Source organism: Sesamum indicum, linkage group LG8, assembly GCF_026168435.1.
Source record: "Sesamum indicum cultivar Baizhima isolate 11 linkage group LG8, ASM2616843v1, whole genome shotgun sequence".
Lineage (NCBI taxonomy): Eukaryota > Viridiplantae > Streptophyta > Magnoliopsida > Lamiales > Pedaliaceae > Sesamum > Sesamum indicum.
Window position 1 is genome coordinate 23,711,514 of NC_142664.1, and position 23,747 is coordinate 23,735,260.

Consider the following 23,747-nt stretch of genomic DNA (forward strand, 5'->3'; position numbering starts at 1 on the left):
ACCTCAGACACGGCGGGACACGACATTCTGCAACTAACAAAACCCAAGGGGACAAAAAGAAAGTGATCTCCATGCATCGGGGACTTTGAGATCTAAAGAGGATACATCACTTGTATAAGTAACAGCAGCCACAAGTTCAACAGCACAAATCAGACTCAAGACAGGCAGAATCTAGCCAGACATGGAACTGAAAGGGGTTACACTAATAAGTTGTTTCTCTCGTCACTGGCATTTATTTTGACAGCATTTACAATAATGTTCATGTACTACATCTTCTCTCCAGCGATAAGATCCATGACTACACGCTTGATACTTCCATTATTTTTCTTCAGCAGCATCTTGTTCATTTCGGTATCGTGAAAACCCTGCATAGCATATCCATATAGACAAATTGTAAGAATTAGAATTAAATAACCAAGCAGATGAAGAAAAGCAGAAATTTAGTATTGGATTAGGGACTCGCCATCTCCTGGAGCTCCTCAAGTATAGGATCCCACTCAGCAATACCACAAAGATGGTCTACAGATTGCTCCAAATCATACTCATTCGTCCTCAAGACCTCCTTGTTTAGATCAACCTGTTTGAAGCCCATCTCATCGAGTTCTCTAAGAAGTTCCTCCTCTACTTGCTTCTTTCCAGGGAGGTCCACTGCAGATTTCTTTGCACCCGGAACAGGTGCTGCAGATGATGTTGGTTGTGGCAGTGGGTAAAGCATAGTGGGGAGTACAGAAGGGAGAGCTGGACCCACATCAGCTAGATCAATGTTAGGATATGAAACTGATGAACCAGCAGAAGTGGGAAGAGAGGTTGATGCTCCATTGCCAACCAACAAGCTATCGTTGATTGGAAACTTCAATTCCTGCTCAGTCATGTTTTGTTGCACTAATTCCACAGTTCTTTTAGAGTTATCAGGCTCAGGATGTTGCCTCTCTTCTACTGTTGGTTCTGAATCGACATTAATAATTTCAGGACCAGTTAAGCAGCTGCTTACAGGGGGTAAGTTCAGGTTCAAGTTCCTGATACTCTCTCGTGGTGTCTCTTTAACAGAAGCATCAACCTGTGAATGAAACAAGAAGGAACAACACAATGTAAGAAAGGCTACATAACTACCAAAAAAAAAAAGGGGCAGTTATGATGACATAAAGACAACTGACCTGGATGAGAACCCAAACGCGCTGCCCAAACTTCTGGCCAGATGGTGAGGCCATTCTCCAGTACGAGATATACCGCCCTGGAAGCCCAGGAGAAACGAAATCAACTGCAACATCAAGCTCCTGGTCTATCAGCAAACCAGCTGCAGGAATCTGGCAAAAAATGAAGCACATTACATCCGATTGCATCTATGTATTTTCTTTTATTTCTATTGAAGATCCATCGCCTATTCAAAGAAAACAAAAGCAAGACCAAAAGATGACACTAAAAATGACTAGTATCAAGCGCAAACATTGACACAGTATGCATAGCCTTATTGTCCCTTCCACCCAGAACAAAGTAAGTCCTCCTTTTCTTTAAATAAAAGGAAAAGAATTGTTAGACATCAAGCGAGGAGGGGCACAGGGAATTCCTAAAGGGCACAAGGTTCTACCAAATGAAAAGGAAAGAAGAGAACAGAGATTAGATGCAATAACAATCATATAAAATGGATAATTACAGAAAGACTCTATAAGGTTTAGGCATATTACAAAAAAAAAAAAACTCACTTTTGTTACATTACAACCCTCCAATCTCATTTTACATCAGAAATTCCCCCTTGAAGACTAGAGAGTCAAGGGGGAATCTGTGATTTAAACATGAGCTCAAGGGAGTCCAAAATTTTCCAAATATTTAACTGGGCTTTTTATAATATGCAGAAACTTCCGGGGTGCCATGTAATTTATTCACGTATAAAATGATGTCAACAAAGATCCCCCACCTCTACTTCAACAGAAAGTGTATGACTCAATTTATCTCCTCCAATCCAAACAAGTTGTGTTTTCTGGGGCCACACAGCTGTACCATTGTTTCTCATCCGCCATATCTTGGTAAATGGAGTTAAAGGTGCCATAGCGGTACCATCCATTACATTTACATCTTGAATGAAGCGACTGTCGAGCTTGGCCTTCAAACCCCTGCAAACCTGTGGTAAAGTTGGACCCCGGTCCCTACCTCGCTGAAATTAGGATCAGACATGAGGGTAACACAGCTTAGCCCAAGGATAATTTGTGCCAGAAATGAAGTTAATAAAGAAACCAAGAGGAGAAAAAGAAAAAAACATAAAAGAAATGATCTGTATACATACAGCATCATGACACCCCTTAAAAGACATATGGTGTCGATAAATTGCTGGGCGATCCATCCTGATATAGTCACTATAGTTTCCCATTTTTTCAAAGCAAATGCTGCACAGGTCATAGTCCACCTTTCTGCAGGGAAGAAAGAGCATGCTAGTTAGGATCCACACATAAACTGAACCAGCTATACTCACCAAAGAAGATAGTTACTGCAATTGGATCTTACACTTTCGACTTGAACCTAGGGCCAGCGATGGGATGGACACCACAACCATCACAACGAACCCCGCGATGGAAGATATTCCAACTGCCATCATTTTGACTAACGCTCCTCCTAAAGGGAACTGCCTCAGAAGTAGGATGTGGTGGAGCAGCTGAGACATTTCCTAAAGCGATACCAGAAAACGGGCATTCGACCATTGGAGTAGGACCAGAAATAAAGCCTGGAGAATTTGAACTTCCAGGACCATGTAACCATGTTGAACCTGGAAATTTCCTAAAACCATCAGGTGATCCAGATCTCGTGTCATCAACAAAGTCAGCCCCCATACGATCAGAAGCCATGAGATTTGCAGTGTTTGGTGCAAGTTTAGGCTGAGTAGGATTATTAACCTCCTTTCCAGTGGCAGTATTATTTGCAAACTTCTCAACATTATTTACGATAGGTGGCTGATGAGTTGTCAAATGAGTCTTCCCATCTACATGAAATTCAGTGATCTTCTTGACTTTTTCTTTCCTACCCATCCTATGGGAAGCAACATCTGATTCAGGACACACTAGCTCTGACTTCTGTGAAGAATCACCACCAGGCTCCACAACATTCATATTCTGAGAGTCAAGTCCCACCATGTGATTATAGCCAAAAGACGTTTTCTCCACACTTTCTCCAGCATCCCTTCCCATGGTTACCTCAGGTTTAAGTTTATCCAAGCTCTCATTGTTTCTGGAAGATAGCTCAGATCTTACATTGGATAAAGCCTCCAATATTGTGCCAACCTTGAAGAGCTCATTGGTTTCTCTTGCAGCTGTGCTGCTTTCAGGAACATCATCCTGCATGCTAGACTTTGCCCTAGGTTGGTCCTCCGAAAGCTGACCCAAGTAGGATAAGCGCACTTTTGAGAGATGGTCAACAAGCTCAGTAATACCAGGAGCAGAGGAAGATACTTTAGATACCAAATCAGCTGAGAGTTTCACAAGTGTTTCACGTAGAGGCTCCGGTACTGTTCTCAGAAGCTCAGAGACACCAGTATTCAGATTCTGAAGCGGTTGTTGCACTCCCGGCGACCTCAAGGGAGTTGAACAATTATACTGTCTGCCATTTTTTTCACCATTCACCTTAATAGTAATTCTCAATGGATTTAGAGCCTGCTTCACCACATCGTGAAGATCATCATTGTCAACAAGAGTAACAACATCACCATCTTCATCAATATAAGTGAGCATCAGCTCAGTATCAGGAGCAAGGCTGAAGAGGGAAAGGATCTTCTTTCTTAGTCCATCCATACTGAGATTCAGATCCTCCTCAACAATCTCGGCATTGAAACGCCTAAGCATATCCCCATACTTGACCTGTAGAAAAGGATGTTGTGCGCAAAGTGATGAAAATGACTCAAATGAAATGAAACAAAGCATAAATAGAACTCGATAGATAACAAGTTAGAATCAAGAAATAACAGAAAGTAAACTAAAAATACACGGCAGGAAAATCTACACGCCACTGATAGCATTTCTTACAACAATTAGAAGGCAAAATTGCCGGCTTATTCTCTTGTAGTTTCGTGCTTATCTCAAAAACCTAAATACAAAATCAATTATATTCTACAAAACAATTGCAACCTCCGTCCCCTCCCTCCACCTTCACGAAACACATTAGTTTTAGAAAGCAATTTCTGTGGGATTATTTCCTAGTATAGATAACATAGTTAACTAGAAGAATAAAATCAGAGTGAGCATTCTAAATATTGAACTAAACATGACAAACGTGAATTGAGAACACTCTAAGAAGTCCAGCGTCAAAGAAGCACTAAAACAAATGGAAAAAATTTTAAGATAAGACATTAATCAATTATCGTGTTGTGAATATCAATATAAATTGACTCGACGGTAAACATAGACGGAAAATAATTGGGCTCAAAGAATAAATTTAGAAAAGCAATCTAGCGTGTGCAACAGATGAACAAAATACACAAAAAGAAATGAAACCCCAATATAAAATCAAACAAAGCACCAAGCTTGGGTTCAGTCGGCTACAGATATTCGAAACCAAGCATTTCAAGAAAATGAATAAATAAAATCACACATCAAAACTCCACTCCGCAAAAACTTCAAAAAAAATATGAACTAATAAATAGACACAAGGTATGACAACAATCACCACGACACAAAGAACACAGCAAAAACACACTAAAAGAAAGAAAAATAATACATCTTATCTACAGCAGACGCCATAAAAAGGGGAAAACAAATAGCAGCAAAAAAGCTTAAGAAAAAAGAAAAACAACCTTGATCACCATAGTAGAAGAAGCCTCCATAGCTATAGCAATTCCAAACTCCAAATCGCGTACCAGGTAAGCCGCAACGAAAAGCCCTTCTATTCCCTCCTTCTGTTGCTTACATACACAACATCAAATCAACGGAAAACCCTACTTTAAAAACATTAACCGAAATTTTCAAAGGGAAAACCGCGAAATCAACCGACGAACTAGCAAAGCAGAAAATCCAGAGGATTTCACACCGTTTATGTTAAATAACCCAAATCCACAAAGGATTTCACGGCAATCCACGCGTATCCGTGAGCCGCGCTTCAACTCTATGATTCTCCCCCTGAAGAGCAGACTATTGATGAAACAGATAATTGCATATATATATATATATATATATACACATATAAACACACACACATTCAAAGGGGTGAATGAGAGTATACGAAGAGTGTGAATATCCAATCTATTTTTACTATTTCCATTTTTTTATTTTTCTTTCTTGCTTGTAAAGAAAACTAAAAAGTCTTCGAGTTTATCTTATCTACTAGAATTATCATGTAGGTGAAGATACATAGTAAGTTACATGGAGTCGATTATTAAACTATTCTCTCCGTCGATCCACTTTCCCTCATCATGATCGCAATTTAGGTGAGGTGTAAAAAAGATAAAATGTTACTATCTCATTAATATCATTTCTATAATGTAAATTACTTTCTCGAAATTGTATCAATTATAAATTTTTTTTAATTAATATTAATTTGATATACGTCAAAGCGGTAAAATGGAACAAATCATGTTACAGCAGCGAGCTAAGATGCAATGGATAAAGGATGAGGATCAATGCTCACGAGTCTTCTTTTGCAAGATAGTTCAGCGATGTGCCACTCGGAGAATCTTGCAAATAAATGATGAACACGGGACTACCTACTTAGAGCTAGGAGCGGTTATTAATGAGTTTGTCTCCTTCTATCAGGCTCTATTAAGTGGAGAAAGACGAAGGCAGGTGATAGATATTCGGTATTTGAGGCCATGGGCTAGGCATGTCCTCAATGAGGAGGAAGGGCTTCAGCTCCTTACACCCGTCACTGTAGTTGACGTCAAACATGCAGTGTTTGACATTGTTGAAGATAAAGCACCTGGACCGGATGGGTTCTCATCAGATTTTTGTAAAGTTGTCTAGCCAATCATGGGTCCGGAGGTAACGAAGGCAATCTTGGAGTTCTTTACCACGAGAAAACTGATGAAGCAAATCAACACCACACTTCTGGCACTTATCCCTAAGGTATATGCCCCTATGATGGTCACAAATTTTCACCTTATTTTGTGTTGTAATATTTTACACAAAATTATTGCCAAACTTATTGTGCAAAAGTTGAGTAGGGTGTTGGATAAGTTGATTAGCCCTTGTCAGGCTGCCTTTATTCCTGGTCGTAGTATTGGAGACAATATACTGTTAGCACAAAAACTATTTACAGGCTACAATCAGGCGCGCCTACCTCCTAGATGTGCACTGAAAGTGGATATCCGAAAAGCTTATGACACGGTAGAATGGGACTTTCTATTTGCAGTGTTACACCTGTTTGGATTCCCAACTACGTTCATTAGGTGGATAGAGAAGTGTGTCACGACACCCTCGTTTTCTGTCAGGTTGAATGGGAAACCTCATGGTTTCTTTACGGGATCGAGATGGTTACGGCAGGGGGACCCTTTATCGCCATATCTTTTCGTTTTCATAATGGAGGTTCTGCATTTGATTCTTCTGCAGATGATTGATCGGAACATGCGTTTTTCTTTTCATTGAAAATGTGAGCCTTCGCGATTATTTCAGCTTAGATCTGCAGATGATCTGTTGCTGCTCTGCAAAGCTGATATGAACTCTACAGGGGTCTTTAAGCAAGGGTTGGACCTATTCGCCTCCTGGTCAGGTCTCCGGCTTAATGTGCATAAGAGTCATCTTATCATCTCTTGATCTGCACAAGAGATACGGGGCATAAGATCTGCATTTACCACATTTGGAGGGAACGAAATTTGAGACGCTTTAAGCATATGGAGCGACCACCGAATATCATAGCCACCATTATTGTGGAAGATATTAGATAGAGGATTATTAGTGTTAATTTATCTCGTTCTGTTAGTTCATGTGCGTTATATAGATTATGGCGTATCCCTTGACCTGTCGAGGGAGAAACCACCAGTTGAGCACTGTTGTACTGTACGATCTTGTTTTATAAATGAAACTTACATTTACCAAAAAAAAAATATATATATTTTTTATATTTAAAAAATTATAAATATATTTTACTTTTAATATTCATCTAGTAATGAACTCTTCATTAGATTTTCATTTAATGTTTTAAATAAAAATATTCAAAAACGAAATAATAATTCTCTCTCAAAATTTTTGTTACATTCTTTTTTGAATTCAAACTCGAATTCGATTTTCGTAATTGATTAATAATTGTTATTATAACAGAAAAATTAAGACTGACACGTAAATAAAATTTGAATTGGTAAGTCATAATATTTGTAGTATGCATTATTAATGAGTTTGAATTAGAAATTATAACTGAAACGTGCAACTAATCTATGAAAGTTTTGTGGAGTTCATCTATCACTTCACTTTATTTACATCTCTGAAGAGCAAAGTTTGAATCTGGTGGAGTGAATGCAGGAAAGAAAATAATGCAACCCAACCACGAAAAACAACTGTTCAGAACACAGTATTTTTACCAACGGCGTTTGAACGAAAAAGTGAAAAGACGGCGTCGTTTCTGCCAAAAAACGATTTTAAAAATTTTCAAGCTGCACAATTGGGGTCTTGTAATTATGGTCGTACATAATTGCTCTTTTGATAAATTAGTTTTTCCTTTGTATTTTTTTTTTATCTCTCCAACATTATTTCATTATTTTCTTTAATCAATAATATTTATAAATTAAATATTTATACTAACTGATTCTTTTATTTATTTTTTTATGTATTTTTTATATATTGAAATTAAATAGTAATAATTTATGTAAATATTTTGTTTTAAAAATTATAAACATACATAAAATGTGTTGCAACTTATTAGTTGGTAATAGCAAGCCGAGGCCTCATTCGGTATTGGGCTTTCAATCAATTCTTTAATCACAAAACGATAAGTATAGTTATTTCTTTTGCTCTAATTAAATAATATTATTACATCTATTAAGATTTAACTTTAATGATATTAATATTTTTTAATAAATTCTCGTGCTTTAATAAGAAAAATGAAATTACACCTTAAGGTTTTCGTTTATTTTTGTGCATGGTAAACGGACGATAAAATTTAAGAATTATTAAATATAAAACGGAATTATTTAATAATATTTGTATTGGCGGATTAGTGTAAACATGATTTATGAAATGACATAATTTGTCCAATTAGATGAATGATTTACCAATGCATAAATGTTAATTTTATTATCAATATAACACCCTATAAATTGAGGTATGTGGGACTGAATGAAAGAATTACTTTATATTGGTCTATTTCTATGCACTAAGCAAATCGAAAATGATAAATAAAAGGGAAAACACAAGAGAATTAAAAAAGAAATCCTCCAAGATATTTAGATTTATAAATGTTATCCCCAAAACAGAACAAAAGAAAAAGAAAAAGAAAAAGAAAAAGAAAAAGGTTATACATTTGATAAAATATTTACATTCCATAAGTATGCTCCCATCCTAGTATAGAAAACTAAAAAAAAAAGACTTAAAATAGAAAATAAATCAAAGATCCAATCACATTGGAGTTTGATTGGCTATTCTTACCCAAGCCAATGCCAATAGGCTACCAATAGTGGCACACACAAAAGCCACAAAACTCCTCTCCTCAACCACAACTTGAGCTAAATACACTGCAACGTCGGAAGTTATCTTTCTCCCCTCTTTAACCAGAACCCTCCGACGCTTCCCAGCAAATGTCAGGAGCACCATCACAGTTATCCATGTCATGATGGTCGTCCGAATAGTAAAAACGATTAAGAGAATTATGAGAAACGCAATGAGAAGGGGCAGGAGTGGCGAATAGGAGCCGAAAGAGTAGGTCGTCCGGTCCACGAAGAGGAAGAAGGAGATGGAGAGGAAGAAGAGGCATGTTGGTGTTGTGGTTGGTTTGGTGAGCTTGTCCATGTAATAGTTGTGTTGTGTTTAAGGGTGTGGGAGTTATAGTTGAGAAAGGAATTGGGAATTGGGAGGGCATGTGGTGCACATGGCAAGGTTGGCAATGAGGGGCACCAAACTCAATAATTTAAGTTAGTGAATTTTTGGCAATAATAGGGTGATATTAATGGGCATGGCTGTTTGAATATTTGATTTGATTTTGTATCTCTATGACATACATTGCATATGTCTTGTAGTGTTGGTTGATATCCCAATGCCAAGCATGGTGTTTGTGTGTACTATATAAAATGTAACCTTTTTTGGGCAATTGTGTATAGATAGAGTTGAAGGGAACATTTTCCTATGTGTTTGTTTGCCTTTGGTTGAGATTTTGTACACGTATGTAGTCAAGGTAAGCCGCACAATATATTCCAATCTCATGTTGCTTCTTAGAAGCTTCAAAATTTAAGGGGTAATTTATGTTGAAATTCTCTTAAATTTTTATATAATTGTAAATATTTTTTTATTATTTTAAAAATTATTTATATTTTTAATATATGACATAATTATGTGATCCTTAGATGGTAAGATAAAATTTTTAACTTAATCTTATTGAAATTTTATTTATTAAAAAAATTATGATGTTGAACGGACATTAGTATAAAATAAATATAATTTCTTAAAAATAATATGTAAAATTATAATTGAGAGTCCATAATGGCATTTTGTCCAGTTTAAATACAAAATTTAAATGAAACCCAAATGAAAGCTAGCTAATTGAATGTGTTAGTTGTGACGGATCAGAACTTAATAATAATTTTTTTAAATAATGAAAAAATATTTATCATTATATCAAACCTTAAGAGGATTTGACGTAATGTAACCAAATTTAAAGGGGTATTAAAAGAGTGGTTTTTAGATAATGTTGGGGTGAGTATTAAAATGCAGATTTGTACCGTGATTTATGGGTTCAGTTCTGCGTGTTGGTTGAATCCCAAGGCACGCCTAAAAAGCAGTAGCATGACTTCTCCGGTTGTGATAATACAAGGAAAAGAAGAAACACAGAACTTCACTCTGCATCGTGTACATTGAATTTGACTGGGAAAGTTTAATTTCAAGAAGATAAGAACAATTTTAACTTGTAAAATTTTTTAAACAATTGATATGTTTTGGATGGGGAAAATTTTGGTTTGAATTTAACTCAATAAAATTCAATTTAGTCATACAGTAAATGCATTGAATCTGCTGTATAATTGATCAATAATTTAAGAATCGTTGTAAATTATACTATAGATAAAAATAATACTTGTAATGTAATTGAATTAAAATTTAATGGGTGATTTTTAATTATTTATAGGTATGATCATCTTTGTAAGTCAAAAGGTACTCCAAATAATGTTTGATATCTCTAAGTTGTTGGTGCTTTGCTTGCAATAGTCCAAGAGTAAAGAATCTTGAAAGCATATCAGCATGATGAGATGTTCTCTCTTGAGTATCTCATTTTCTAATAAGGATGGAAGCCTCCTCCAGATGAAGAACAATCCCTTTTCAACTAATTGTATCAATTTTTAAGTTATTGATTGCTTCAGTTCAAGATGAAGTGAACAAATAGAAAACCAATAAGAACATCTGCAAAGATCAGTTTAGGTTCTAGCTACGGGAAAGAACTGATAAAACAATGAGATCATAGGAAGTTAATGCAATCAAAGCAGAAAAAGTTACCACAAGAAGGGATGGAGTTAGAACTCCTGATTCAGGTGACGATCAGCATCAGATCTTCCGAAGCCTCCTAAGTATCCTGAGACGGTACCAGAAACAACCGAAACCATGCTATTCAACCAGGAGGTGCCTCGTGCCAATAAGCTGTCCTCCTCTTCCTGTTCTTCTGCTTCCTTCTTTCTCTTCTCCTCTTCTTCCATCAGTATCGCGTCCCATCTTTTGATCATATAAGACCTGACAGCATCAACTCCTGCAGCCACAACCTCCTTTGGAGGTATTTCAAGGGGGTTCTCGTCCAATTTAAGTTTAGTCAAATTAACTAGCCTACCAAAGTTATCAGGCAATGCATGAATCTGGTTGTTGCTCAAGTCGAGTTCTTTTAGGTTAATTAGCTCTGAGATCGTGTCGGGAAGTTCAGTCAGGTCATTGAAGTTGCTGCTAAGATTAAGGATCTCGAGACTTGTCAATCCCCTGATCGAAGGTGGAAGGCCATGGAGCTCGTTGAAATGAATGTCCAGAAGGCGCAAGGATTTGAGCTCGCCGATAGATGTAGGAAGATAACGGATCCTGTTTAGGTGGATTGAGAGCCTTTTGAGATTCACAAGTTCAAATCCCATAATTGTTGGTAAGTAAGTGAGTTTATTGAAACCCGCATCCAACTCCTCCAAGGACCTGGAAACATGATTCAAACTCAGATGCACCTCGTGGAAAATATGTTATCTTCTCTCTGCATATTTTGAGTTTTACCTGCAATGACTAATGCTGTCAGGCAGGGCAGCAAGCTTGTTTCCAGAAACATCAAGAATTTTCAACTTAAGCAACAGGCCAATGGAGTCGGGCAATGACTCTAAGAGATTTGCTGAAAGATTGAGCTCCTCAAGATTTTCTAATCCTGCAATTGAATCTGGAATTGCCTGTTTCACTCACAGAAATAAATAAATTAAAACAAAGCTGATTTAATTTCTGACCAAGCAAGGGGAAGAATTACACTGCATTTCTTGTAGGCAATGAACATAAATCAAACAATAATAAGAATCGTATTTTTTTCGAAAAACCTAATAGGGCAATGACATGAATAAGAAAATGAAAAATGCATTGCAACGAGGAGAGAATAGCAAAAGCAACAACCACCAAGATATGCATTGTAGTTTGATCTTAGTCGTAGAATCCACTAAATTCAGTTCAGCAATAGGTCAAGATGACAATGATCAACGGCACATGGCAAGGTCTTAAGGACAAAGAGAAATGAACTCCATTTGAGATAGTAGTCGTTGGCTCTAAAATACTACTTCAACAATCTGATGAACTCTAAAAAGGTGGTGAAAATTAACTACAGACAGAGATAGGTTCTTAAGGAAATGAAACAAAGGAAAATCAAATTTCATGTTACCATGTAAACCTTCTAAATCATATTCTGCAATAGGACAAATAGTAGCGCTCAGTTACCTAGCCCTTTCTCCGGCTCATATTTGTTTGTGCAAAATCATGCCTTTGCCATATCAAAAACAAATTAAGAGTGATACAGTCGTCAAACACAAAAAAGAATAGTTTTTAAGTTGTAAAAGTGCTAAATATATGGTCACCACTTTGCTAGTTGTTACACTCAAAAATAAATATTCCACATAAGCATGAAAAAGATTCAAGAATACAAATAATGCAAGCATCCATAATGAAATTTTCACTAGGATTCACTGGTGGATATGCTCAACTAGAACACCACAGAATATTAAGTAAAGTTACCCCTAATGACACTACTAGGAAAAGTATTCAGCAACCAATTCAGAATCCATGCAGATATGTATAAACTGAACAGCAAAAAGGATTTGGACGAGAGGGGGAGTTGGCAGCACTCAATTGATGATCTTGAAATTAAAAAGATTTCCCTTCTTAACAAAATCTTTGTGCACGTTTTAGTCTTCCATGCTGCTTCCTTCGCGACAGAAAACAATTGAGAAAAGGAAGCAGTACGATAGCAATAATGCTATATGTGATCACACGAATCATTTAACAGGTAACTGACTTCACTTCAGCTCAACGAGTTACATCACTTGGTTGCTTGTAATTATCAAAATCATAGGACCTTGAAGTCAAGCTTCAGTAAACAATTAAGGACGCCATGAATACAATCTATTTACAGGTAAAGCTTGTCCAAAAGCATGTTGTTTGGGCATTATTGAAACAAGATCCACTTTACTCCCAGGTGTCTCTAATTTTTCCAATCTAAGTAAATGTTTATTCAACAAAAAAATTACCGGATGATTCAAGTGCCTTAGAGCAATGCTTCCTCCATTCGATGTCTAAGTCAAGCCAAACAAATAGTCTTCGGAGCAGTTAGACTTTTTCATAGTTGTTATCAAACAATCCAAGAATGCAACAAGTGCATAAGATGCCAATTGATCATATATAAAAGCACCTAATATGCAATGATTAACGTAATATGAATGCAATAAGAGCCAATTCAAATGCATTGAAAATTATCAAACATTTCAAGTTAAGTATCTCAATGCTCATCCATAGAGCTACTAATCCTGACCTCCAGCTGATTATGGGACAAGTTAAGCACAATCAACGATTTCATCCTCCCAAATTGCTCCGGCAATATCCTCAACCTCCGCCCAGACAGATCCACCCTCGCAATCCCCTTTCCCAGTTCCGCCGCCTTCAAAATGCCAACCACCTCTTCATTCACTTCCTCCTGATCTTTATCCTTATTCACCTCCTTCTCCGCCTCCGCCAGATCAACCCCCGCCAACGCCGCCTCATAAAACCTCTCCAACCTCTTCTCCGCCGCGCTCACCATCCTCTCATACGCCTCATGCATCTCATCCAACGCAATCACCGCCTTATAATTCTTATACTCCGTAACCAACTCTTCCGAGACCGGCTTAGACTGATCATATTCAGCTAATTTGAACCGGGCGGTATCGACAGTCTCGTGATCGGGTCGGGTCCCTAGAGTTTGCAGGATAGATCGGGTCTGTGCGACGTCCTTCACGGCGCGACGCATGGCGGAGATGAGTTCCGGGTTCTTGAGGTGAGGCATTTTCTCAGAGAGCTCAAAATAAGGCTCGCGAGGCTTGGGCTCCGGCTCCGGCGGGTTTTCGATGTCGAACTCGGGGGCGGAGGTGGAGAAGGTGCGCGTGATGTGGGGGAGCTTGGCCATGACGTAGGAGAGGATCGGAAAGTTGGTGGGGTTGGGATCCATTGCATCCACTGCTGACGTTCCTCCGTATGTGCTGTCGAAGATTGTGAATTCGGAAAGGTGAACGAAACTGAAGTGTGTGTTGCATGTGTAGTTAGATGAACAAGCAATACCCGTAACAAACTGATCGATAAGCAACTGTTGGACTATATATGGATTCTTGAACTGGGTCGGGTCGTCCAATGTTTTATATATATATATATATATAACTATTTTACTTATTTGCTTTCTCTTTTTTTCTATTATTGGACAATTTTGAAATTTCCCATTTTTTAATGGGCTTTCATAAAAAAAAATTGTCTACACCACATCTGATTAGATTTAAATTAATTATACTGCAAATATACACAATTGTTTTTCCCATTAAATTAATCTTTTAGAAGAAATCTTGAAAATTTTGAAAATAATTTTAAATATTTAATAAAATTCTAAAAGCAGGAAGATTCACCTTTGATTTTTGTGTTTTTAGCTTTTAGTAAAAAAGAAAGTAAATTTTAATTTTGAAAAGGAAATTAGAGACACTCATATTTAACTTATTTTACCAAAAATTCATAAGCTCTTGAAAGAAAATATTGAGTGTTCCTTTAACCTAATTGGTTTATTCTTTTAAACTTCTCAACTATTATTTTTAAAAACAATAATCATTTCGAACGAGAATCGAACATATACCACCAATCTTTTGTGTTAGCTAATAGTTAAGCTAGTTACTAAGGTCGAATACTGACACACCTATTAATTAAGTGGGTTGAAATTTGTAAAGGCGTTTAGTGAGATTAAACGTATGTTTTGATTTCTGTGTTGATTCTCACACATTTAAATTTTAGTTCTTGACAACAAGAAAATTCCCGCTATAAGGACCCTGATAGGCAAATATGACGCATGCAAAATTCTTATAGCAGGTTTATGAGATGTTACCCCTGTTTTTTGATATTTTACCCAAAAAATATAAAAAGAATTAGACATACTCTAGGAGTATTGAAATTGATATAAATTTAGTGAATTAAATGTCCTTTATTTTTCAAAAAAAACTTATCCAGGAAGGGTCATGGGACTATCACTTGATCATTTTTCTTGATTAGATATTAATCCCTGCCATGATCATAAAATTTCATCGATCGTATAGGGGACAATTTTCTAATTCTTTTTATGTCTTCTTATTTTCATTTATTTCTATATTTTTATTTATAATATACCCCTCAATCATTTTTTCCAAAGCTCAAAAACAGAGTGATTCCTCATCAATTAGCAAAGCAAGCCCAATCCTGCTGGCCGAAACAAGTTTGGATACTCTCCTTAGTTGGCTAACATCCCTGAGTTTTTTTAGTCATATGCAATTTGTCCTAATTAATTCTTTGATTTCGCTCTAAACCCCTCTATAATTAGTGTTCATGTTGCATGCAGTGAAAAAAGTAACTTAAACTATTCATACTCAACACGTTTTTTTTGCTTACGAAACAACAAGAATCGATATATATGTTTTGCACTTTATAAGATCACCTTAGCTTATGTTCCCATATCTATTCGCTTCACAACACTCATATCACCATTATATCTCGTTATTTCAAATTTTCCCATTTTATTCTCATTAATTCAGTTACTGACTTAAATATCGAAGTATTAAACCTTTATTTTGTAGTTTAATCCTTTTATAATCTTAAAATTTATGTAATATGATTTATTGACTATTTAATGACGATAATAAATTAAAATCAACCCGAATTGAAGATTATCTTAATATTACCGTCTCTTGTATACTATAAATATAAATAAATCATTAGAATATGTATATGTCTTATTAAACTATGATCATAGTATATCATAATGACATGAGTTGGTGACAAGGACATGTTTGGAGGCTATTTAAATTGGAAATGCCAATTATTGGGAGCCCCACATGGAGAGGACAATACGTGCCACATTAAATAGTTTTTAACACTGAAAGAATGAATAATCACAGGATCTTTAGTTTTTAATAATAAGTGTTAAATACAATTTTCATCAATAAAATATACATACAATCACATTCACCGCGCGGTAAAGCATAAGACGTACAATATAAAAATCCCCTAATCATATTTACTATAATTTTTATTATGTAAATTCCTTTACACTACTGTAACATATTCATTTAAACTATTTGTGTACTTTTACATAAATGTTTATTTTGTAAAATATAATTGCAGATATATATTGAGCATATAAATATTTCTTTTGACGTACAATTTACAATAAAATAATGAATTTCAAATATAATAGGATAGTTATACTTTCCTTTGTTAAAGCTTAGTGTAATTATATATAAATTTTTGTAGTTTAAAAAATTATATCTAAAACCTTTCAAGTTTACTTCCCTCTAACAAATAAGTTAATTCATTAGTTAAAATTCATTAAACTTGTTGATATTAACGAAAAAATTGAATTGAAAATCGATATTTATCCTTAATTAATTTATTTATATATGACTTATTGCAGGTTAAATAAATTTTTTTTCTAACTAAACATCCCTTATAAATGTGAAAATATACCTCCCCACATGCATTAATACGTGAAGATGTATTAGAATAATTTGATCGTAAAAAAAATTGTTTGACCTGTAATAAGCCAGTACGAAGTCAATTAGGGGTAAATATAGATTTGTTTTTTATTCTTTTTGTTAATATTAGTAAATTCGGTAAATTTTGACTAACGGATGATCTTAATTATTTATTAGACGGAAACACGCGTCAAGAATATTAAATGTAATTTTTCAAACCACATGATGTCTACGTAAAATTGCATCAAACGAAGAAGGGAGTGTAGTTAATGTTATTTAATATTAATGCAGAAATTTGATCTGTTTCCAATATCACCCCTTATATTTAAAGTATTCCATCTACTTTAATTGAATTTCGCTAAACGATAAGGGATTTTAGTAAGACATATTAAGAAGAAGGAAAAAAAAAAATACCGTTATGGTGCTCGAAAGGTAAGAAACCAAAGTGGGATGGGAAAAGAAAGACGAAAAACTTAATAGTGAGATTGACTTTATTTTTGAAACGAGACATTGAAAATGCATCAGAAGTCACAACTAGAAAAAAGATTCACTCTTGATATCATATCATTGAGGTAATTACCAATGTAGTACCACACTTCACTAAAATAGTACAATTGATGCTGCATAAACAACCTCGTTTGTAAAATTAGTACTTCACTCTATCTTTAATGTGTGTATTTCATATGGCATTTGATCCCAAAAAATTCAAGTCTTAACAACCACGTACTCTGTACATGGATTTCCGACGTAAAAGTTAATAGATGTACTAACGTTAAGAACGAGACGCTTGGATAATAGCATGCCAACTTCCAATACCCTAACGATAACAAAAATATAATTCTCTCTCATAATTAGCAACTCCCAATTTCTGTTGCCCACGAAGTCATTGTAGGGCTTCTCATGAACGCCGCCGGCACTGGAAACAAATGGCTGAAAAATCACAAGTAACGGCGGAGAATTCAGCCAGCAAACCATCAATCTACGGCGGCTTAATCGGAAGCCTAATGCATATCCGATAACTCAGATAAAATAGAACTGAATAAACCTTCGATAACGATTTACAATACTCGCGAAATTACACCAATTTACAATTTCTAATTCCAAAGGAAAAAAATATTGGAATTTCTCAGGTGTTAACTCACGGTATCTTGATCTGTGCTTGAGTTTGTGGTGTTAATCTCTACTGCTACTGAGCGTAATTCCGGTGTGGTACACGGTGGAGGTGCCTCGGGCTGGTCACCGCGTAGTTACGGTATTCCCCAGCGATGACAGGATATCCAACCGCAGGGGAGAAACAACGGTCCGTAAACGGTGGAGCTGCGCAATAGCCAACGGCAACGGGAACGGCCCGGCGCTGCGGTTTCCGAGCCGAGGGAAAATCGAAACACGACAAAGGAGACGACGGAGGCGAGACTTTCTTCGCAGATTTGATCGGAAAAAGCACGGCTCTAATTTTGGCCTCCGGCGAAACCCTATCGTACTCTCCGATAACACTTCTGAGCTCCTCCTCTGATTTGATTGAGATCAACACGTCCAGATCTTCACTCGGCAACTTACACTTCAAATCCATGGAAGATCCACACAATTCCCCAAATTTCACCATCAGCTCTGCGTAGAATCCACAAAAACCTCAGTAATCCCCCAAAACCTAACAAAAACGGAATAAAACGCGAGAAAAACTAACAACGGCGATTACCTAAAAATGTAATCGAACGATCGACGGAGAGAACTCGAGTCTGACCGCCTACGTATCGGAGCTCGCCGTCAGTCGGACGGGGGACGATTTTGCCGCCGTAACTGCAGAGAAACTTGATGGTTGTTGGAGCTTTGGGACTTGAACTAAAAGTTGGAGCCATCTAAAGAGAGAAAAAGTCCGCGAAGAGGGAGAGAGAAGATAATCAGTGAGGAATCTGTTTGGTGGGTTCAAGACACAAAGCCATATTATATAGAGTTTGTGCATGGGAACTTCCATAGAAGCGAGGAATCCTAAGTGCAATTGGAAACGGGTCATTAAATTAGAGCGTGTTTGGTGAAAGGAAAAAATGTAAGAAAAAATTATAACTCAAATTTTGATTGATTTGTTAGATCGAAAATTAGTGGATTTTTTATCTCATATTAATTTTAAAAAAATTATTTATATTTTATTTTAAAATATACGATACTATAGTAAGATCAAATAATTATATATAGGCTGAGGAATAATTCAACTTTGACAAACGAGGTACATACCTCGATCTCCTCAGCTCGTCTATTTTCATGTTTTTATCTTATACTTTAGCTTGTTATCATCGAAAAGTATACGTTTTTATTTATTTTGCTATATTATTGATAAAATATCATGAATTCTTATTTTTATTCATTTACACAATAATAATATCTTTTATTTTCTGAAAAGTAACTGTTATTTTCACGTGATAATATATATATGGGGGAGTTGGTCAACTTATAATTTCCGTCGAATGGAGCATGGGCTTCTAGAAGGATTACACAAATTGAATCTTTTTATTTTAAATTCTATCATAGTTTTTATATTATTTAACATATATATATATATTACGCTTATTTGAAATAAAAAATTTAATTCCAAAACTATATAATTGTATGAGTAGTTTCATCAAATCTTTAAGAAAAAAAAAAAAAGAAAAGAGAGTAGAATTTTAGTATCCACCAAACAAGGCTTAAGGTAAGGAAAGGGCAACCTTCGCAATGAAGGTAGAACCAGTGTAGTAGAGATTAGTGGCAGTAATGAGGTGGAGTAGTTACACGGGTTGGACTGGCAACGCCTCTTTTGGAGTGACGCGTGGATGTCATTCTGGCCCATATCCGCGCCGGATTCCGAGGGACCCGCCTGCAAAATGGGCCCCACCCGCTATGCCTGTGGTCTGCTCAGTCCCTAACCGCTCACCTTCTTGACAACTAACCGCATATTTGGTTTGTCGACACGTGTCACGTTGGGGGCGGGGGGCGGGAGTTGGTATTATTCTCTTTATTTTAAGTTAATTAGTTAGTTGAATACCTCCATCTCAACTTTTCTTAATTTTTTATTCATAAACGCGATAATATATAATTGGTTGTTGTTGGTGTATGCGGTTTCTTTCAACACATAAAAAATTATAACGTGAGATAAAAAAATTATAACGTGAGATAAAAAAATTATAAAAAAATATAAAACGTGGTGAGATGATGAAAAAAAGAAAGTATCTCAAGAAAAAGAAATACGAGTAAAATATGAAGGAAAAAAATTATAATTATGAGTTTATTAAAAATATAAAAATTTGTATTAAATAATAAATATAGAGAATACGACAAAGAAAAAATTAATATTAATAGGATTTATTAAAATTATGAAAGTTCGTGAAGGCAAAAAATAGAGTAGTGGGTTGAGAGAAATTTTTTTAGAATAATTGCAAAAATATTAAAATTACTATTATGGGTAATTTTTTTTAAAAGAATAAAATGAATGAAAGGATAAAATGAGACAATCAAAAATTTTTACGGTCAATAACATTTTTTTTTTGTAATAGTATTGATAATTAGATTTCCTGTCAAATAACTATAGTAACTAAATTTGTTTTATTTGCATTATAGTGTCATCATCTCATATATATATATATTAGAGATAAAATTAATTCTATTTGATAAATAATAATTATATAATTTATAAGAAAAATTCAGATAATAAATGAGACAGACATCACTAGAAAAAAAATTATTATTGTCTACATGAACAATATTTTTTATCATGGTTATGACCTTTAGCTTTTTAGCTATAACAAATATTTTTGCCGCACACGCCAAAACCACGACCAACAATTATTTGGTAGTCATAGTCAATAATTATTTATAATGACTATTTATTTTTATTTATATTTAAATATTATATTTTTTATTTCAAGTTTTTTAAATTTGATGTATGACCTGAATAAAAAAAATATTATTTCAAGTCTATTTACATAATAATTGTTACAAAAAAAAATGTTAGTTGATTAATATGCATGATTAATTGTTGAACTAATCACAAGACATCGAATATGTTATAACAGATTAAAGGTAACATGATTTTGTTATTATATAATTATGATCATAATACATTATTGTATTATGGTGTCTATTTGGTGACAATTATTAGATTATGATTACTTTGAGTTGATTATAAAATAAATTTGAAATAATCAGTTGAAATTATTTGGGTCAGTTGGTAGAAAGAATATTAGGAATTAACTTTTAACTTAATTTAATGATCTCCAAAGTAAATATGTATGTGCATTCTCTAATTGTCTAATCCATGGGTTATGATGTCCAACTTTTGTCTATTTCAATTTAATTATTGATAAGTCGATTTTAAATTTCTAATAATTATGACGATAGAATTTAAGATGTTATTAATGGTATATGTACCAATTTGCTATGATGCGGGCAAAAAATTATTCGTTTATGTTGTATTTAACTTGGGATCTTTGGGTCCGATCTTTCACAAATTTATAGAATTGAGATTTGTAAAAAATATATTAGCACATCAATGCTTAAGTAAGTAAGCAGTCGTGAAAATAATAATTTAACAAAATAAAGCAATAGAGAATGATTGCGTTGCAGTAGAATGCATAAAATGTTAGTGATTTGTGCATGTAGACGTTGTGAAGTTATATTACCCTTCTCGACGGAACACCTTTTTATAGTCCCCAACCCCAAGCCGGTTGATGAGGTAACGTCCCTTGCGCCTCCGGGAGATGATTGCCGAGGATAAGGCATCCATGAATTTAGAGAGAAATTGAGAGGTTTCAACCGTTATGAGATTCTTACCAGAATAAACCTCCTTCCAGGATATGTTCCTGGATTCCAAGTGATAGTTGCAGTGAAGATGGGGGATCTGTCTAGATCTCCGATCTCTGTCACCTAGTGCGTGGCTATCCTTTCTTCAAATAGCCTTTTGCCGTCTGTGTATAACGATATACTGGCGTCTGCGTAGTTGTCAGGTTATCTTTACCCCATGTTGATAGTGTCTAATACCATTTGGTGTTTTTACCCAAAATAAATAAACATACAAACTTCAATTATGGAACGTTTTAGTTTATTGGACCTTTTAAATATAAAAGTTTGTGGACTGCAAAAAGGGCCCATGTCCTTTAAGAGAAAACATACATTGGGCTTTAAGGGAAAAAAACACACACACACATAGAAATGAGGTATTCATAGCCTATAATCCCATCAATACACTAAAAATTAAGTATATAATTTTCACTAAATCATAATTACAATTAGACTATAGTTTTTACCGATATGAAATGGTTAGTTTTATTCAAATTCGTCGCATTCAAATAGAATTAAAGGTACTATTATAGTCTATCCCTTAAATTTGCATTTAAATTACTTTAGTCCATCAATTTTATTTCTTGACGTTAAAAGAACTTTAATTTTTATCTCAAATTGTCATCTTTGACCATTTTTCGATGAAAATATGATTGAAAAAATAGTTATATGACCATCACATAGCTCAGTCATTAAGGAAATTTTGTCATTAAGCATTTTTCTTAAAAATTAAATTAAACACGTCTTGGCGATATTTTAAGATACGAGCTTGTTCTCTAAACGACCACATTCAACATCCACACAAAAGTTATACGTCGGTGTTCTTCTATGCAAAATTTCGATAAGAAAACAAACAAGGAATGTATTTTGGTCGTATTTTCATCCCAAAATTACACTTTTACTCGAATTCTTCTCCTATATTGATTTTATGAATATTTTTTAAACTAATTAGTAGGGGAATTAAGACGTTTCTAAGGAGAAAAAAATTGTTTTAGTTGAAATAGGCTACCACAACTACTTAGTACATATGCATTTCTTGCCCTCTCATTACATCTTCCACACCACAAATATAAATACGCAAACTATAAAGAAAAAATCTTCATATATTTATTTCTGTACATCATTTTCCAAATTTCTCACTTTTGTCTGTAGACGAAAACGATTTCTTTATCATGTTGGGACATTGGTTCTGATTCATATCGGGATTTAGCAATACCACAATGATTGAAATTTTTTTTTGAAAATATTAAAATTATCATAGAGTAAACATACAGATCAGCATTGAGCATTATAATGATTAAGCCAATAAATAATTCAACAAGATAAAAAGGAAAAGTTAAGTAAGAACGTGAGATTATGATAAAATAAATTATGAATGTCTAAAATGGAGTATTGAAAGTATGAAATTAATGCTAAATGTTCGTGTGAAAAGCGTGGAGAAATGAGAGAATCCAACCATCCTTGCTATTTGAAAAGTGTAGTTAGTTTAGTTGTTGTATTGACTTACCTAGACTCCTATTTATATGAGAAGTTTTCAGATTTTTAAGAATTAGTTGGTGACGGTTAAGATATCTATAGAATTCTTGAGATGTCGAGTTTTTAAAGACGATGCTTATCCAAATATTGGAATTATCCAAAAAAAGACATGATAGTATAAGAGATCATGCCAGGTCAATAGAGAATATAAGGGATTAGTTGATGTTTCCATCGGCCGAATCCAACTGGCTACTACGTCCTTGCTGACGCTCTTTTCTGGTGAGGTACCTATAATGTGTTGAATACTACTGACGCGACAACTTTGTTATTTGGTATTGGGTCTGCTGCTGCAGGTACTATTTTTGGACATTGCCCCATTAATGCGATTGAGGATGAGTTGGTTGGTCTAATACCCTTTATTATCTATCATGTATGTTTGAATCAACAGAGTTTGGACATGTTGAGCTGAGCAGATGGTACCTGACTCATTGGCTTGGATTTGAGTCGAATTTGGTCATTTAAGCTTGTAAAAATATTTGTTGTAGGCAACATGTAGGTTCTTGCCATACAAAATAGCCACATCCTAACATCCTACTCTACGTACAAAAACTTGAAATGATTTCTATATACTAAACTAACATAAAAAATGAAGAAAAAGTATCTTATCCTATATTTTCTGCAGCCCAGCTACAATATTTTGGTTTTAGTAAAAAAGGGACTAATTTTATAAATTTACAATTTAAAAGATTAGAACGAAAAATCAAATTTAAATTAATCATTGGACCCTCTTAAAGTAAAAAATTTAGCCATATTTTCACCAAAAAATAGTTAAAGGGACCAATATGAGACAAGACTATAATTTAGAATGTTAATATCAAAAAATGAACTAAATATGCCAAAAATATAATTTATATGATTTGAAATCTAATAATTCCATGGCTTTCTCGATCATTATCTAACATGAACAGCGTATTATGCCAAATACTCTAATATCTAATAAGCTCTAACATCTTATTTATCCAAACACTTTAAAAACTTATTTTTAAAATAAAATTTAATATTTTTGAACTTTTAAAAATTTAATAAGAACTTATAAAATATTTCAAATAAACAGCCACCTTCATATAAAGAAAAG

General features: G+C 34.7%; 3 protein-coding genes across 3 annotated transcripts; all 3 read right to left on the reverse strand.

Annotated features, from left to right (window-relative positions):
* Positions 1 to 84: 84 nt before the first annotated feature.
* Positions 85 to 5,228, reverse strand: LOC105179373 (protein JOKA2). The gene is made up of 8 exons (XM_011102984.3): positions 5,005 to 5,228; positions 4,772 to 4,873; positions 2,497 to 3,839; positions 2,279 to 2,402; positions 1,913 to 2,149; positions 1,155 to 1,304; positions 464 to 1,057; positions 85 to 365 (listed from the first exon to the last, which is right to left on the reverse strand). Exons 2-8 carry the CDS (start codon positions 4,799 to 4,801, stop codon positions 267 to 269), a joined length of 2,577 nt encoding a protein of 858 aa, XP_011101286.1. The 5' UTR covers positions 4,802 to 4,873; positions 5,005 to 5,228; the 3' UTR covers positions 85 to 266.
* Positions 5,229 to 10,369: 5,141 nt separating this feature from the next.
* Positions 10,370 to 13,800, reverse strand: LOC105179374 (plant intracellular Ras-group-related LRR protein 3). Its single transcript, XM_011102985.3, has 3 exons — positions 13,129 to 13,800; positions 11,343 to 11,509; positions 10,370 to 11,267 (listed from the first exon to the last, which is right to left on the reverse strand). Exons 1-3 carry the CDS (start codon positions 13,798 to 13,800, stop codon positions 10,616 to 10,618), a joined length of 1,491 nt encoding a protein of 496 aa, XP_011101287.1. The 3' UTR covers positions 10,370 to 10,615.
* A 3,354-nt stretch (positions 13,801 to 17,154) lies between these two features.
* On the reverse strand, positions 17,155 to 18,273 carry LOC105179375 (RAF-like serine/threonine-protein kinase PRAF). The gene is made up of 2 exons (XM_011102986.3): positions 18,027 to 18,273; positions 17,155 to 17,938 (listed from the first exon to the last, which is right to left on the reverse strand). The coding sequence occupies exons 1-2, from the start codon at positions 18,184 to 18,186 to the stop codon at positions 17,517 to 17,519; spliced, it is 582 nt and encodes a 193-aa protein (XP_011101288.1). The 5' UTR covers positions 18,187 to 18,273; the 3' UTR covers positions 17,155 to 17,516.
* Positions 18,274 to 23,747: the final 5,474 nt, after the last annotated feature.